Consider the following 16818-nt stretch of genomic DNA (forward strand, 5'->3'; position numbering starts at 1 on the left):
AAATCTTCACCTTTTTCATGACTTGGATGAATTGTATTGGCGGCTACATTGTATTCTAGAATGAGAATCTCATCTTCAGTGAAACTAGAACGTTTTCTTAAGTTGTTGATAATTGGCGGATTGTCGACCGAACTCATTGATCCATCCTCGACGAATCCGGACATCTCTTATGTTATAGGGACTTTGAAAGACTTACAAAAGTTACTTTTACGGCACACACGTACGAAGACATAGCAACATCATAACATATCAGAAATTAGGGTGGATATTTGTAAGGTATATAGCTCACAAAAGGAACTCGATTGAGCTAGGGAATTCATCAGACCGCATTGCTCCCCTTTTCTAGATATACACAGGTCACTACCTTTCTTTTTTTAGTAGCGTCTATTTAACAGCAGTCCATATTAGATCCTTACGACTTCTCTAGCTCCGCCAAGATCTTCTCTCCCTTCTCCCTTGCGGACGCAAAGTTACCAACCATGTAGAAGGCACCTTCAGGTAGGTCATCACCCTCACCAGCTAGGATAGCCTTGAAAGAGGAAATGGTGTCCTTAAGGTCGACTAGTCTACCCTCGATACCAGTGAAAACCTGAGCGACAGTGAAAGGCTGGCTCAAGAAACGCTGGATCTTACGGGCACGCTCGACGGTAAGCTTGTCAGCTTCCGACAATTCGTCCATACCCAAAATGGCAATGATATCTTGGAGAGACTTGTACTCCTGGAGAATTTGCTGGACACGGGTGGCGGTGTCGTAGTGGTCCTGACCAACGACACGGGGGTCGAGCATACGGGACTTGGAGTCGAGAGGGTCGACGGCGGGGTAGATACCCAACTCAGAGATACCACGGGACAACACAGTGGTGGCGTCCAAGTGGGCGAAGGTGGTGGCAGGAGCAGGATCAGTCAAATCGTCAGCAGGGACGTAGACGGCCTGGACGGAAGTAATGGAACCCTTGGTAGTGGTGGTAATTCGTTCTTGCATACCACCCATATCAATGGCGAGAGTGGGTTGGTAACCGACAGCAGAGGGGATACGACCTAGCAGAGCAGACACTTCAGAACCGGCTTGGGTGAATCGGAAAATGTTGTCAATGAAGAGAAGCACTATGCAGAGTTAGTAGGTAATAAAGTAACGGAGCCTGGGAGACAACTCATACCATCCTGTCCTTCCTGGTCACGGAAGTACTCGGCAATGGTCAAACCAGTAAGAGCGACACGGGCACGGGCACCGGGGGGCTCGTTCATCTGACCGAACACAAGGGCGACCTTGGACTCGCCATCGAGTTGAATGACGGAAGTCTCCTGCATTTCGTGGTACAAATCGTTACCCTCACGGGTTCGCTCGCCGACACCAGTGAAGACAGAGTAACCACCGTGAGCCTTGGCGATGTTGTTGATAAGTTCCTGAATGAACACAGTCTTTCCAACACCAGCACCACCGAATAGACCAATCTTTCCACCACGAGCGTAGGGAGCCAGCAGGTCGACGACCTTGATACCGGTAACCAAAATCTCGGCAGCAGTGGATTGTTCAATGAACTCGGGGGGGTCGGCGTGAATGGGTAGGAACTTGTCGGTCTTGATGGGTCCACGTTCGTCGATCGGGTCACCAGTGACGTTTATGATACGACCAAGAGTGGCAGGGCCGACAGGAATTGTGATGGGAGCGCCAGTGTCAGTGGCCTTGGCGCCTCGGGTAAGACCCTCGGTACCTATGAAATTGTGAGTTTATAATCGCATGCGAAATTTTTTTTCAAGAATGACCTACCGTCCATAGCAATGCAACGGACGACATTTTCACCTAGATGTTGCTATATATGAAGTTAGAAAAATATTTTCCAAGTTCCAGCTGTGCGGTATATAAGCTTACTGAGACCTCAAGGACTAGCTTGTTGCCTTGGTTGTTTGTCTCCAAGGCGTTTAGAATGGGGGGTAGCTTGGTGCCATCAAACTTGACTATAACAATAATGTGTTAATATAGATATAGATAATTGCGATTGAGAAGTCCTATGATAGGCATTGAGAGTTTTACTAACCGTCGACGACGGCACCGATGACCTGTTTACGTATCCCATTAGCTCCGATCCGTCAATCCGTTTATGCGGCAAAGCTTCGCCAGCGGTTATTTGTTATTTTGCGCCAAAACTCACCTGGTAAATCTTGCCATCACCGGCACTTGATGTGCTTGCGAATCGGCTGGTAAGAGGAAATCTGAAAGCAGATTGAGCTGGCCTTACCGCGCGCCTCGGGGCGGCAAAAGCAGGCCTGGTAGCTCTCGCGAAGGAGGAGAGGCCGCTAAAGTCGGGGTAAAAAAAACTCTTGATCAGCTCAATTGACCTCAATTGGGGATTGGAGGTATTAAAAAGAATATCTAAATAATATTACTTACCTCTTGAACATCTTGAAAGATGACCGAGAGCGATTAAGGATGGATGGAGTGGAGGAGGTGATGAGTCTGGAGAGAAGGAAATAATTTGAAGCAGGTTCGAGGTGAAAATGGCGCTGGCGGCCATTTGGTCCCGGATGAACTTTGGAATTCCACTCGCCAAGCTCCACTGCTCCAGCTAGTACACGTGACTTAGTACGTCACCTGACCTTACGGTACCACCCGACAACCCGATTTGTACTCCACTTTGAGTTGATTTTCTTCTTTCTAGCTAGCCTCAATCACACTAGACCAGGAAGAGAGCTTGGAAAATTAAAGTAACAAGCTTTCAACGGTTATTCCAGGAGTTAAATTTAAGCAATTGGCTTTTAACATTATTTACAGAAAGCTATTAAGCTCATAAATATACTTCATGCGAGTATATAAGCTCAAACGTACCAAATCCACCTTCTTCTATGTCTATTCCCCAAGATAACCGACTCGATCCAATCTAGATCCAGTCTAGGATGAAGCTGGTATTCTATGCCCCTTACAAGAATATCTAAACCTTTAACTCCCGTGCAAAAGGACCACACGCCATTAACTTGCAAGATGATGTTCTTATATAGACAATTGAAAAATCAGTCGCATTCCAACTCCTGTCCACTTTATGCCATGAAGTTCCTAGCCCTTAATCCTTAACATTTTATGTACAAGATGACGACAGCGACGGCAGCTCCTCATTAGCCTAGATGCACTAGCACTGTTCATCCCTCGTTGCAAAGAAAAAAGATTCGCCCTTCTATACGTATCCTCCGATGTGTCATAACCTATCTGTCTTTGTTGACCCTGAGTGAAGGGAGCCTATTACTTATCGAACACTAACCCTATCCTCATATCTCCAAGTCTCCTCTTGCTTGGTACCAGGCGGTAACCAAGCTGCATTGCTGCTCCCTCTCTGTCGCCCCTTGCCAACGTCATCACTTTTCTTAAAGTCCTCGGTACCACCGCTTGTTTGCGTAGAATAACCATTAGTATACGGGTGAGGTGTCGATCCGTTAGATACAGGCATCGGGCTCTCGAATACTTGTGGCGTTTGCACGGCTGAGCCCGCGGGTCCTTGATTGGTGTTGAGGGGTAGCAATGGCTGATCTCGTGTATTTTGGCTCATGAAACGTGCGCGGCGATCGGCTTTGTTGCTATCGCTTGTTCGGTCGTACAGATAGAGGCCAAGGAATGTCAGCGTAATACCCACTGCTTGAATTGGGGTTGTAGGGTTGCGGAACCACAATATCGCTACCACAATAACCCACACCCGCTTGATTAATGATGCGACTGAGTAAGTGACTGGAGACACAAGCGATAGCAAGACAAATGCCAAGATATTTTGTCCGAAGTGAAAGGTGCCGTTGAATAAAAACTCAAGTGTTAGTCGTCCGTGGTCAAAGCTGTTTGGATGTGTGGAAAGATCCACTGAACCATCATGGTAGACATCTCTCACGAGACCGACGCCTTCACTCCAGAACCATATCGGCGATGTCAAGAGGAAAGCTAGCCCAGAGGAATAACACAGAAGGTTAAGCTTGTCAAGCTTGCGGGATTTTGCTGATTGGCCGTCTGCTTCTGCTTTGGCAGCTTCGTTAAATAGTCTCTTCGAGAAAATGTTCTGTGTGACGAAGATGATGGTTGCAAGTAGTGCATAGATGATTCCAAGTATCTCTCCCTTAAAAGAATGGTTGGAGGAGCATGCTAGCATCACACCTAAGGTGAGCGGTATCAAGGAGTAATATGTCGCTTTCGGGTATCGAATGTTGAAGATGAATCGGTAGGCGAAAACAGTAAATAGGGGTGAAAGCCCCTTTACGGTATGGACCATAGAAACCGGAATCTTAGAGGTCGCTGTCGAACTTAGTAGATGTCCACCTATCTGGAACGCCGCTAGTGGGAGAGTAGTTGTGATAACATCTCTAGATGGATATCGAATGGGGTTCTTCAAGGCTGGGATCGACTCTCGAAGGGTCGGGAATACAGATGCCAGCCATGAAGAAGTAATGCAGTAAAAGGCGACCAAGAAGAATTGGATCATGGTCAAGGTGGCAGGTTTATCGAATGCATTTAGGATCGATTTCGAAGATGTATTGGTCAGGGCAGAGGACATGTACCACATTATGCAGAGGATCTAGATTTACGCATGCCATGTCAGTACATGATTGGCAAGTTGTGATGATGTTCACATGACATACAATGAGCTTAGGGGATATAGGTGCCCGCAGTGCATCTGCTAACTCGTGCGCATTCTGGCTAACACTGCCATTTCTATCCCTGATGGTTCGGAAGGCTTCACTAATGCTCTTCTGTCGTCCATGACCTCGAGGGACACCAGCCGACGGACCCAATGGAGAACCAAATCTTACACCCCGAGATGCAGAAAGGTCTCTTCGTGGTTGCCAGCGATCTCCATTAATCTGAGCCCCTCCACTCAATCCGATACCATATGCGTTTAATCCGGCGGGACTTGATGATCTTGCACCATTGGCGCGCATTGCAGGAGAGTCGATATGATCTGGGAATTTCTCAAGACCGGAACCGGCGTCGCTTTCATAGTCATCCGGATTCTTGGCGCTGGGTCGCGGGACGGAGGGATCTCGGGCGTAGGAGCCGGAGCTCGTTGAATGAGGCATCGTGTGACTTTAGTTGAGTTTGCGGTGCGGGTTGGTAGGGGTGTAACGAGCGACAAAGGAGCAACGCGCAAAGACTCGAAAAAGGGGAATTTACAAGACCATTGCTTCGGAACGTACGATACGAATCTGGGGAATCTCGAAATCCGGGGTGAGATAGAAACGATGATGAAAATCCTCAAGATCGCTGGCCGGCAGTTATGGATATCAGGCTTGGGTGGTACAGTATCGTATCAGATTGTAATCATGAAAAAAAAGACCTCTCTATACCGATGTAGGTAATAAAGGGAGGGTCTGACTTCTGCCGCGTGGCGACCCCTGTTAAAATGACTGGCTGACTGACGCGATTGAAAAAACTTGGGAGAGTCTTTCGTAACGAAACGTAACAAAACGTAACAAATTGCCAAGAGCCGCCGCGACGCTTGGTCCCTTATCAATTTAAGCAGAGGACGCTAGTGGACGGCTTACATGTTATCATGCACGTATTTCGTACCTACCCTTAGTAGCTAAATTTAAAATGACGGCGCCCACCGGTTAATGTTTGCGCCACAACTCAAATATAAAATATGGGGCTCTTTGGCTTGGTGTGGCTTAGAAGCTCTAGCTTTGCAGGCTCGACCTCAAGTTTTCGAAGTCGCGTGCTGGAAATGTGAACGAATTGTTAATCATCAGCCTTGTCACTCACTATCTTCATCCCACACCTCACTTTTCTTCTAATTTTATCGTCTTGTCATCGCCGATCCCCCATCAATAACACCAAACATTCTGAAGTACCTAATTTTCTTTTCCCCTTTCATTTGGGGATAGCCCGGCCGTCGCGCTTGAATCGCCGCATAGACATAGAACTATAGCGAGAGAGAGGCGTACGCCCAACCATATTGACAAGATGGCCGCCCCTAAGATGACAAAGAACCAGAAGCGACGCGCAAAGAAGAAGGCAGATAAGCTAGCAAAGACAGATGTAAGTTATGTCAAATTTGATTCGCGTTTTCCTAAATACTCATGTTATCCAGGAAACATCTACGGCCGACGGTACCCCCCAAGTTGAACCGAGCGAGGATGAATCGAATCAAGAGAAAGATGCGCCCGATGGAAATGCCTCTTCAGCGGAACTCGAAGTAAAGGAGCCTGCCGCATCAGATAAAACACCCGCCGATGGTCCCACTCAACCTACCGACGAATTTGACCTTGACAACGAAGACCCTGCCTATTCTATGTACAAGGATATCTTCACAAAGTTTGGCGTATCAAGAGAAGAAGATGATATCGCGAAAGAGGCCAACGCCGGAAACCAGGGCGAAGTGTTTTTTGACGACGACAACGAAATACCCGATGAAGAGGACGAAAGGAATACCCAACCTAAGCTCTCTAAAAAGAAGCGGAAGATGCTCAACAAGCTCTCTATTGCAGAACTGAAAGCATTGGTGAGGAAACCCGAAGTAGTGGAATGGCATGATACATCATCGTCGGATCCGCGATTGTTGGTACAAATCAAGGCGCAACGAAACGTGGTTCCGGTGCCTTCGCATTGGTCACTAAAACGCGAGTATCTTTCATCCAAGCGCGGTATCGAGAAGCCTGCTTTTAAGTTACCTAAGTTCATCGCGGATACCGGTATTTCAGAGATGAGAGATGCTGTATTGGAAAAGCAAGCAGAGCAGTCTCTGAAGCAGAAGCAACGCGAAAGGGTACAACCGAAAATGGGCAAGCTGGATATTGACTACCAGAAGCTTTACGATGCCTTCTTCAGATTCCAAAGCAAACCGCAACTGACGCGTTTCGGTGAGGTTTACTACGAAGGCAAGGAGTATGAGACAGATTTACGACACCTTCGGCCTGGCGAGCTTAGTGATCCTCTTAAGGAAGCTTTAAGTATTCCTCCTGGCGCCCCCCCACCATGGCTTATCAACCAGCAACGATTCGGGCCCCCGCCTTCTTATCCCTCTCTCCGAATTCCTGGACTGAACGCCCCGATCCCATCGGGCGCTCAATGGGGTTTCAACCCCGGATGCTATGGTAAGCCGCCCGTGGATGAATACAACCGACCGTTATATGGAGGTGATATCTTTGGTATCATGCAACCCTCTCAAACGGCGCCACCGCCCGGCGAACCTATCGAGCGCACGCCATGGGGTGAACTCCAAGAACCCGAGGAAGAGTCCGAGGAAGAGGAAGAAGATGAGGACGAAGAGGAAGACGAGGATGAAGAAGACGTTGGTGCGGGCTTGCAGACTCCGTCTGGAATGGAAACTCCCGGCGGTTTGGTCAGTAGCGTACCAACAGAATACGGCACAGCCACTGAATCCGTGGCCGGAGAGTTGGATCTGCGAAAGTCTCGCCGTGGATATGAGACTGAAGATTCCACGCACCCTCGTGCGGCTTACACGGTCATCCAGGAGAAGCAGGCCCGAGCAGAAGGTTTCTTCGGCAGTGATCGCATGTATGATCTCAAGAATGCTGGGGGTGACATGCGCGTTCTCGGTCAAGACGAAGATAGCAGTAGAAAACGCAAGAAGCCTGGTGATGTGGATGTGTCTTTCGATCCGGATGCGTTAGTAGATGGTATCAGCAAGGACGAAATGAAGAAGAAATTTGAGGAAGGCCGACGTGAAGAGGGCGTTGGTGCTAATTGGAGGAGAGAAGAAGGCCTCGACGAGATGATTGCAAACGAGAGCCGTAAGAGACTAAAGCGAGATGAGGAGAAGAGAGACGAAAGGAAGAAGTACAGGTTCTAGGCTGGCGAGCTTTTTGGGCTAGGGCTGGCGTTGAATTGACGTGTACTTATTAGTGTATACTTGCAATGGGAACGGTGGATGGTGCAAAAAGGGCCACCTTTGGGGAGTGAATTCAAATCAATAATCATCAACCCCCACGACGCAGTTCACTTATAAATGATTTATATGCACTTTGCGACTGTCAAATAAAAGTCCATTGATTTAACCGACTATATAGCTTCAATTCGCATACGATATACATCTTGGTTCAGACGAAGCTCGGCTCAGGAGTTGCAGTCATTATTCCTCCTTAGTCGCCCACGGTTCTCCCCTCTGTATTCGTGGCAGCCCTGCTAATAAGATCGGCCTGTTCCTTTTGCGCGCCCTCAGTTCCCTGAACCAAGGTTTCGATTTTGGTTACTGCGAATTTACGAGCAGGTACTTTGTTGTCGAAAAGGATATCGATTTCAGCATAGGTTCGTCCTTTAGTCTCGGCTATTTGTAGTTAGTATATATCGACTGTGGAGATATCTTTAGGATATAAAAAGGAAAGGGTATACGAACGCAAACGGAAGAAGACCCATGCCGTGAATATGGCATTGGTACCAGCCCAGAAAAAGGCAGCTTTGGGGCCCCAATTCCACTCAGCGGGGTTGAGCTGGCGGTAGGATACGACGTTGATGAAGGCGATGTTGATGGCGTTGTAAGCGTTGCGGGCGAGAATGATGGATTTAGCACGGAGCCGCGTTGATGGAATTTCAGATACGATGGTGTATACCACGGGGCCGATGGAGAAGTTTGCTACGGCACTGAGAAGAAGGACCATCGTTCCAGCCGTCCAGGCTTCTGCCGTGCTAGGTGGTGTGTGAATGCCCATGAAACCGGTGATACTGCGGACGTAGTTAGCCAATGTACCACTTAGATGTGCGTTTCTAGGTAAGCTGCGTATAACCACTCACATGAGCAAGACAAACATCACAATCATCCCGCCAAGGACCAACGTTTTTCGTCCAACCTTATTCAGTATGAACCAAGCTGCAACAGTCCCAACGAAATTGAGGCCATTCTGTCCCCAATTGAGCTTGAATGAGTCCGAATCTGATATACCGGCTTGTTGGTAAAAGTAGGATGATAGCCCACCGACTGCTGTACCGGACATGGTCTGCGCGATCCAGATCCCACAGACGATCTCGGTCCGCCTAAGGTCGATTCCTTTGAAGCAGTCCCAGTACGTGGTTCCTTCAGAAACTTGCTTCTCCATTTCGTCCGTGTAGACCATCACTACCAAATACCCACATTAGCAGCTGGACAGGGATGATTCTGGTATTCATGAAACCTACAGGCCATCGCCGCATCAGCATCGCGTTGGGAAAACCCAGAGCTTCTAGCCAGCCGTTTCAACGATATCTCTGCTCGTTCTTTATAGCCGTGTCGTACACACCACCAAGGCGATTCCGGCGCGAGATATGTACCAATGCCAATAGGGATCGGCCAGACCCATTGTAGAGAAAAGGGGATTTTGTATCTGAGAAAATTAGTACAGAGACGCCCATTAAATAGCTTCAAACTTACCCCCACTCATCTTGTCGACTCTCAAGCCCAACGAGCACACCTGAAGAGATAAATTGACCGATGATCCAGCAGAGGTTGACGTAGCTGGTGAGATAATGTCTCAAGGGAACGGGACAAACCTCAGCCGCATAGGCGACAGTCATAGTCTGGAAGATACCCCATGCTATTCCTTGGAATAGTTCACCCACAAGAAAAACAGCAAGGCTATCAGCGAAGAAGGGGAAGAAAATGAAACCGGTAACTGCGATCAATGCGACAAGAAGCGTATATCGGTAACCCCAGCGTTCGCACAAAACACCGGCGATCTATGATCGCATATTCCACATTAGTAAATGACATCCAATACTTTCAAGAGTTCAGTAGTTCAGAAAACGTTATACCTGAAGTCCAATAATTTCACCAACATTGGTTGCACCCGCAATGCCGTTCTGCCAACTTGCGGAAATTTGATAGTCCCCGTTGGGGGCTTGTGTGCCGAACCTATCGCGGAATGGGGGGTACGAAATATCTGTCGGAGTTAATATATCGACGCCACACACGTCAAAGTGCTGGTAGTAATAAGCAAATTTCTTACATGAACCAACCACTGCCGTCCCGAACCCTTCCATTATGAGACATGAGGAGAGAATCATAGACCAAGCGATGGCTTTGGGGTAGATCTTGAAGGCTTGCGAAAGTTTCATGCCTCGCTCCCTTTCGTTCGCTTCATTTGCCTCATTTACGAGTGTCTGCATTGGAGTTAGTATTCCCTTATCCCGCCAAATCGATTTCAAAAAGGGTAAGAGGCTCACCATGAAATCGTCGACGTTTGCTGCAATGCGGCTGGCGATAGCCGGATCAATCTGAGTAAGTTGCCCATCGTCCCGCGAATGTTCATTCCCGAGGCCCTTTTCCGAGTCGCGTTCTTCACCACTAGTAACGTCTTGTCGCAACTCCGGTTGAACTTTCTCATCCCCTTCCACTACGTGAGATGGTCGACCTCCCTGCTGAGCCATCTTAGTCGCAGTTATCCAAAGCAACAATCACTGAATCTGAGGCATGAGTAGAAGCTCGATTGTCTTTGTCTTCTATAAGCACGAGGAGTTGAGTTGTCTATTAAATTTCCTTTGTCGCTGTTTGACGAACCGAACCGATCAAACCTAGGTAAAGCCCTACCGTCAGCTCCCGAGCGCCATCGTATTACCCAGCAGCTCGTAATAGACATACCCCGCAACGTTACCACCATGCCATCCCTTAGGCGAAGATACAATGCCACCTCCCGCGGTCTAGCCAACCAACCACCTTCCCCCCGGAAACAAAAAAAACAAAACCAAACCAAACCTGTAGGTCGTTATCATAGCAAGCTAAAAACTCCGGTGATTGGGTCGAGCGGCACAGCATCCTGTACGCCCTCGGATGCGGGGTACGACCCATTCATCTTACAGCGTTGGGATCCCACGACATCGGTAGAGTTTGGAGTACAGCGTGAGCTTTTCCTGTTCGAGGCGGTCCGGGGGCACGTATTTGGAGTCCGATCACTGCCTAAAAGGGGAGGTTCGAGAACAAGGACCTAACTCTCCAACCCGGATATTAAGTACACCTCCCCAGTCTTATTAATATATTCGCTATGATACTGGTCATGTGATAGTATTCCTATGTAAGTGTGCGATGATCTTTAATATCAATTAAATGTTAGCAGGCTGATCACTTTCGCCTTGAAAGTAATCGGGACGGCAACATTGCGTTCAGCTTCATTGCACGAGTTTCGGGAAGACTATAAGTACCTAGGTAGCGATACAATACCTATCCCGGGTACTCGCATAGGCTAGGGCGCGCCACAAAACGCCCCTATAGCGGTTTAAGACGGCTTAAATATAGGGGTTTGAGAAAATTGATGTAGATACAGCCAGTCTCCTTTTTTACTTCTGCAAGACAACATTTCCCAAGCATCCAAATCAATATCAATTATTGCGCCTAGGGAGTGACGGCAAATGCAGATGTTATTTATGGCTCCCTCAAGGGATGTTTTCAAGAAATATGACATAGACTTATATACACGGCAGATTCACTGAAGCCCCTTTTAGATCAAAATATTCTATTGCATGAATGGATCGCTGAACTCCAAAATCCCCCTTTTGTCTACCATAGTTTATGCTCCATCGAACCTTGCATGCCTGCACCGTACGCCCCGACACATTGTGGTGATCTTGTTGGTGGTGTACCTCGAAGTTGTCGAGACGCCTAAACAATATCCCTTCGTGATTTGACCCGTACCGAATAAAGCGTATTGAATACTTCCTCGCCAACTCTTCTAACATCTATGATCCCTGAAAGGGCAACAAAAAGTGATTGTCGGGTAATTAGACGTATTTGACGAACCCGCAGCAACATAAAAAGAGTATAAGGAGTATAATCACTGATCCTGAAGCAATTACCCCTATCGTGACGGGCGTGATAGATCTTGGTGATATTACTCCTTGAGTACCGACTGGTGCTGCGCTGCAGGCAGCTACTAAACCGAGGGCGAATAGGGCGACCAAGAAAAGGTTCCTCAACATCGTGGAAGTAAAATTGGGAGATTTCGTAAGGTGTTGATTTCGTGTTCGTTATTCTCGTTCGGATGGTGTTGGGTGATGAGAAGGTTGTGAGGTTTAATTAGTGGGAAGAATGATATTGAAAAAGACGAATGGGAAAATAAATCGTAACGTGTTAAGTAGGTACCTATGTAATTAAAAAAGTGCTTTCGAGTGTCAGGACTTGAGATGAGAATAACGGTACAAGTGACTTAGGCCCCCGACTAGATTGTTCATAACAGCAGTGATAAGCCATCCTTGAATCACCTCCTTTCGAGACGGTCAAGATGGTTGAGGATCTTCCTGCAAACAAAGGTAAGTAGACCGATTCCGATCATAACTCCAACGCAGTAAATAGCTATTTTCCCTCCCTCGCTTAGCTCTCTCTTCAGGATAACTGACTGCACCCCGACCGGTGCAGCGTTGCAGAGAGCTATCGAGAGAAGAACGGAGAAGATGGCAAAAAGGGTATTTCGCGACATGGTGGCAGGAGGGTCTTGTGTGTTGTCGTTGGGTCGGGTCTTAGATACTATCTGGGTGGCGAGAGCAGGCTTCTTTGGGTTGATGATATGTGGTTAGAAAATGTTCAAAAGTTATAGAGGTTGTTCTAGGTTAAATAATAAAACCCTTTTCGAGTCCGGGAAGTCAAATCAAGAACAACATTGGACATGACTCGGCTTCCTTGGTCCTTCATTATTACTTGTGTTCTGACTTTGGGAGTATCATCTCGGTGTATTTTGGTCTGAGGAATTGAAAACTTTTCGATTATGAGTGTGTAAGGCTGTCCCATGACTAGGGGAGTGATAGACCGGAGTGTACAATTAGTCACGAAGAATCTGCCGCAGGAGAAAAGAGAGGGGGCAGCGGGTGCTGGACCTTTTATTTAAGGATGAGATTGAAAATAGCTTTTTTTTTAGAAATAAACCTGACGGACATAAAATGAAGACATTTTACTTGGTTTATCGAAATATCAAATATTTCGTACTCAATGAAAATATGGCTTAGAATTTTACAAATTGCGGTCTCATCTATAACTTATATATTCACGTAGACTCATAGAAGTTCTTGGCGTGTGGGTTTGGGGAAATACTCGTGGACACACAAGTAGAATCGTGAACAAGACGTTTACGGGAATAGCGTATTATTCAATGCGAATCGTATCGAATCAAGGACATGATTAGTTACTGACATCATTTAAAGGGGCTTACTGATTGATTTCTCTATCACGGAGGTGCGACAATGAGACGTTGCGTTCTTGAATGGTCTTAATTTGTGTTGTAATAAATTATTTATAGGCTACGATCCTGGAATATTGAAAGGATCCCTTTCTGAGAGGGCATCAGAAACGCAGCAGTGTGTATAATGTAGCTTACATAGAGCCCCCAGATCTGTTGTTGCGGCTTTCTCAAATGGCGACTGTGACCAGATGATTTGGGATTGTATTATTGTTGATAGGCCCTGCGCCATGCTCTTAGATGGTGGAGCCAATACCACCCCTGGAGTACAGCAATCGTTTCTAGGTTGTTTGAATGCAGGTGAGTTGAATCCGCTCATTTTCCTAGGCTCTACATTTTTCAATGTGAGTTGGAGGCGGGTTGAAAGCATTGCAACTTTCGCGTAAAAAATACCTCCTTTAATCCCCACAGCAACCATTGCAGCGCCAGTTGCGGTTTTTTACTGGAACCTTTGCGTCGTGTTGGATGCAATTAACGTGATAAAGAGGTGTGTCGCAATCCTGTAAATTGTTAGTCGAATGCTTCATAAAACCGATCTAGGAGGGACTTAGTAATAGCAAAAATACTAACTAAATTAGAGCAGATTAACGTAGACGGGCCGCGGACTGGTTGTCCACATACAGCGCATCCTGACGCTGACTTGCGATATTCGGTTCTCGGAGATGGTGGTTTCGTCGTTTCAGTCGGCTCAGGGCGCTTCTGAGGTTTTACCTGTCGCATGATTGCTAGGGCTTCAGCGATTGTCGATTCAGCTAGAGAATTTCGTGCCTTCAGGTAGCTTAGATGCTTTGAAAATTCTGTCATCCGACTCTGAGTAGCAGCTAACCATGCCGCCTTTTCCTGAACGAATTTGAGATAAACAATCTGCAAGTGGGGTTCAGAAGTCACGCATTCCCTATTCACGAAGGCGTCCCATTCTGCGATATACTCCTTCTCATCTGGGTGGACATCGCTGTAATCTCGAATGATATCTCGATGTTTTTGGACTAACCAACCGTCGTCGATCTCTGGCGGATCGACCAAGCTTCCGGGTTCAAGTAACGCTTTGCTGAGACGATCATACATGGGCTGCTTGTTGTTGGGAACTCGCTGCCTTGGATCCTTTGGCCCAGTTGAGAACATTGGCTTTATATTAGGTTAGCATATTAACGGGTTTCAAGGCATATTTTCTACTCACTTGTGAGGACCTTGGTTGTGTGAGAGTTCTTTGGTCATCTAATGACATATCGTCGTCTGAGTCGCTTTCGGCGCCCTCTGAACTCTGAACTTCCAATAGAGAGCTTGAACGACGACGGATCACTTGGCCGTGTTGAGAGACCCATATGCGGGAAGAGCTTGAATCAAACTCGTACTTAAATTCGGGATGAATTCTCACGTGTTTTTCTAGCTGACCCATGGATGAATGAACCGCAAAGCATCTTATGCATTGAAGATTCTTCAGTGCGATTTCGCCAGTGTGGGGGAGGATCCACGTAATCTGGCCCGCTTGGTTTCTAGTATCTGCTAACTTACGCTGTTTTTTCTGCTCCTTCCTTTCTTTGCCCCTCGCTTTGTCGCTCAGGAGTTTTAGGTTATAATTTTGCTTCCCCCTCGTTCTCAATGAACGACTGGGAGTTGCTGCCTCTTCGTGATCTTCGTCGTCATCCATCAAGACGTCCTGATCATCTTTCGGCGGATCGTTTTCCGCATTGTCTACTCTCTCGTTCATGTGACCATTTGTTAACGGTTTTAAAGTGCCATTGGGGATCGATGGCTTGACTTCTGGAGGGGAAGCCTCAACTTCGGTGGTGCTACCCGCTCTATGACATGTTGACCATCGAAGATCCATATCCATTATCAAATCGAGGGTGGTGGGCTCAGTACCAACCCGTTTCCTAATCTGAACAGGTACGGAGGCCCGGGGCTTCTCAAATCTGTAATTAAACCGAGACGATAGAACCCAATGCTGCGGATGGCTCGAGGGCATATCATGAATTTCTTCCCTTGGTAGTAGATCGACGGGTGGCCAATTAGGATCACCCGCTGACTCTAATTCGGCTTGAACCAAGTAATCATCGGATAAATCGAACCCATTGTCGTCTTCTCGCTCGACGTAAATTTTTTGCGCCGGTATATGAAATGGTGAATTTAAATAGATCCTAGCCCTGCGACAAATGCCATCCGAATCTCGAAACATCTTCAAATTGCATAACTGGCTATCACAGTAGAGTATACGGACTTCCCCGGCAGTAGCCCTCCAGCGGAAGATGCTCAACTTGCAGCGAACTCGAATAGTCGGATTATCCTTTTTGGTAGGGGACCCCGTGCCATCAAGCAAGTTGTTAATTTTCGGGTTAGAGTTGTCCTTATGGGCGATCTGAAGGATTTCAACGCGCAGAGCTTTTTCAAAGTCATCATCACCCTCGGGTAATATGTGACTCACAGCACTATTCAGAATAGCCTCGGGGGAGCTATCAGTGAGGCGCCGTCTCTTAGCAGCGCGCGGAACGTGGTCGTCGCTAACAGCATTGTCACCGTTCGTCGAAGACAACTTGATCCCCATATTGTATGGAGAGAGATGATCGATGGCAGTTTTCCAGGCCCTGTGAAGTAAAGGTAATTCGCGTTTGTATGGGGTGATGGTCGCCATCTCTAAAGGAGAACATCGGCGCAGCTCGCCACGAAGTTGTGGCCTCCTGCACTAAAGATAGAACGGATGAGGTCGGATATTGCCGGACAACCACCTTATGAGAGCCGCCGGACGACCTCCTGCTTAATGCCACAAGCAATACCTTAGTAGATACCTACGTGGGTATGTACCTAGGTAGGCACGAAGTAGGTAGATGGGTGTGCCCGTGCCCGTACGAGTAGGAGGCAGCGCCTTTCGACGCAACCAATTAAGTATTACAGAAATTGGGCTAGCATTATTGATGTCCCCAGTGTCGAGGACCAATCAGTGTATGTTATAAATGTGTAAAGTTGAAGTGATGGCAAGGCGGAATAGCAAAGGCGCAAATCCGGGGATGACGATCAAAAATAAAAAAAAAATGAACGGCTATTGTGAGAAATATCGATATGCAGCAGCAAGCAAATCAGATGTGAAATGTCAGATGCGTTGTATGCGTGAGTGGCTACGGGCCGGATTGTTTACATGCAAGAGAAGAAATCAGCGACAAAAGCCGCCAGGCCACCAGCGCATGAAGTCGTAATAAAGGTCGTGAATATTGAATAAAAAAATGCGACTATAGAAGGGTGAGCCGAGAGGGCATGTGATGTGTATGATTGAGTATGTGTCCGCGATGCGAGGCGTGAAAAGTGGAAGAACCCGTCGACGCGTTCTCACTAACCAAGTTGGTCAAGAGACGAGACGCCAGAACCCTGCAGGGGTTAATGAAATCCAAGGAAATGTGTGGCTACGGTCGCACCTTTTATGGCGGACCCCCCCTGTCTATGGAGGAAGGAGGGAAGAAAAAAAAAAAAAAACTTATATCAAGCAAGCAAGCGTGTAAGCCACAAACTATTTGCGACCGTTACTCGCCGATCCACATAGGTAATTACCCCTTATGTCGGGGTTTTTCGACATTGAAACTTCTGCACCAGCCAACTTAAACTCAAAATGGAATCGATTTATTTATGTTCATTTATTAAAGTACTCGCTACATGTATGCAGCTACCACAAGTTGCATATAGTGGACATCCATACATGCATGTGTAGGAACTGTA

The 16818-nt window shown here is 47.2% G+C and overlaps 5 protein-coding genes across 5 annotated transcripts; 1 reads left to right on the forward strand and 4 right to left on the reverse strand.

Moving 5' to 3' along the window:
• Window positions 1–247: 247 nt before the first annotated feature.
• Window positions 248–2487, reverse strand: F4822DRAFT_404458 (ATP synthase beta chain mitochondrial precursor). Its single transcript, XM_051458203.1, has 7 exons — window positions 2390–2487; window positions 2151–2295; window positions 2037–2058; window positions 1871–1956; window positions 1769–1811; window positions 1158–1712; window positions 248–1104 (listed from the first exon to the last, which is right to left on the reverse strand). Exons 1-7 carry the CDS (start codon window positions 2398–2400, stop codon window positions 413–415), a joined length of 1554 nt encoding a protein of 517 aa, XP_051314721.1. The 5' UTR covers window positions 2401–2487; the 3' UTR covers window positions 248–412.
• A 225-nt stretch (window positions 2488–2712) lies between these two features.
• Window positions 2713–5415, reverse strand: F4822DRAFT_404460 (TPT-domain-containing protein). The gene is made up of 2 exons (XM_051458204.1): window positions 4609–5415; window positions 2713–4544 (listed from the first exon to the last, which is right to left on the reverse strand). Exons 1-2 carry the CDS (start codon window positions 5044–5046, stop codon window positions 3237–3239), a joined length of 1746 nt encoding a protein of 581 aa, XP_051314722.1. The 5' UTR covers window positions 5047–5415; the 3' UTR covers window positions 2713–3236.
• Window positions 5416–5674: 259 nt separating this feature from the next.
• On the forward strand, window positions 5675–7947 carry F4822DRAFT_404461 (DUF382-domain-containing protein). Its single transcript, XM_051458205.1, has 2 exons — window positions 5675–6004; window positions 6057–7947. Exons 1-2 carry the CDS (start codon window positions 5930–5932, stop codon window positions 7776–7778), a joined length of 1797 nt encoding a protein of 598 aa, XP_051314723.1. The 5' UTR covers window positions 5675–5929; the 3' UTR covers window positions 7779–7947.
• F4822DRAFT_263225 (sugar transporter) lies at window positions 7923–10438 on the reverse strand. Its single transcript, XM_051454607.1, has 8 exons — window positions 10121–10438; window positions 9904–10057; window positions 9710–9837; window positions 9330–9634; window positions 9098–9282; window positions 8717–9038; window positions 8322–8647; window positions 7923–8252 (listed from the first exon to the last, which is right to left on the reverse strand). Exons 1-8 carry the CDS (start codon window positions 10322–10324, stop codon window positions 8068–8070), a joined length of 1809 nt encoding a protein of 602 aa, XP_051314724.1. The 5' UTR covers window positions 10325–10438; the 3' UTR covers window positions 7923–8067.
• A 3076-nt stretch (window positions 10439–13514) lies between these two features.
• On the reverse strand, window positions 13515–15745 carry F4822DRAFT_429567 (uncharacterized protein; the record flags this gene model as incomplete). Its single annotated transcript, XM_051461125.1, has 3 exons — window positions 13515–13616; window positions 13738–14241; window positions 14294–15745. The coding sequence occupies 3 exons, from the start codon at window positions 15743–15745 to the stop codon at window positions 13515–13517; spliced, it is 2058 nt and encodes a 685-aa protein (XP_051314725.1).
• Between the last annotated feature and the right edge of the window lie 1073 nt (window positions 15746–16818).

The sequence above is a fragment of the Hypoxylon trugodes genome, assembly GCF_022578975.1.
Source record: "Hypoxylon trugodes strain CBS 135444 unplaced genomic scaffold F4822scaffold_5, whole genome shotgun sequence".
In the NCBI taxonomy this organism is placed as follows: domain Eukaryota; kingdom Fungi; phylum Ascomycota; class Sordariomycetes; order Xylariales; family Hypoxylaceae; genus Hypoxylon; species Hypoxylon trugodes.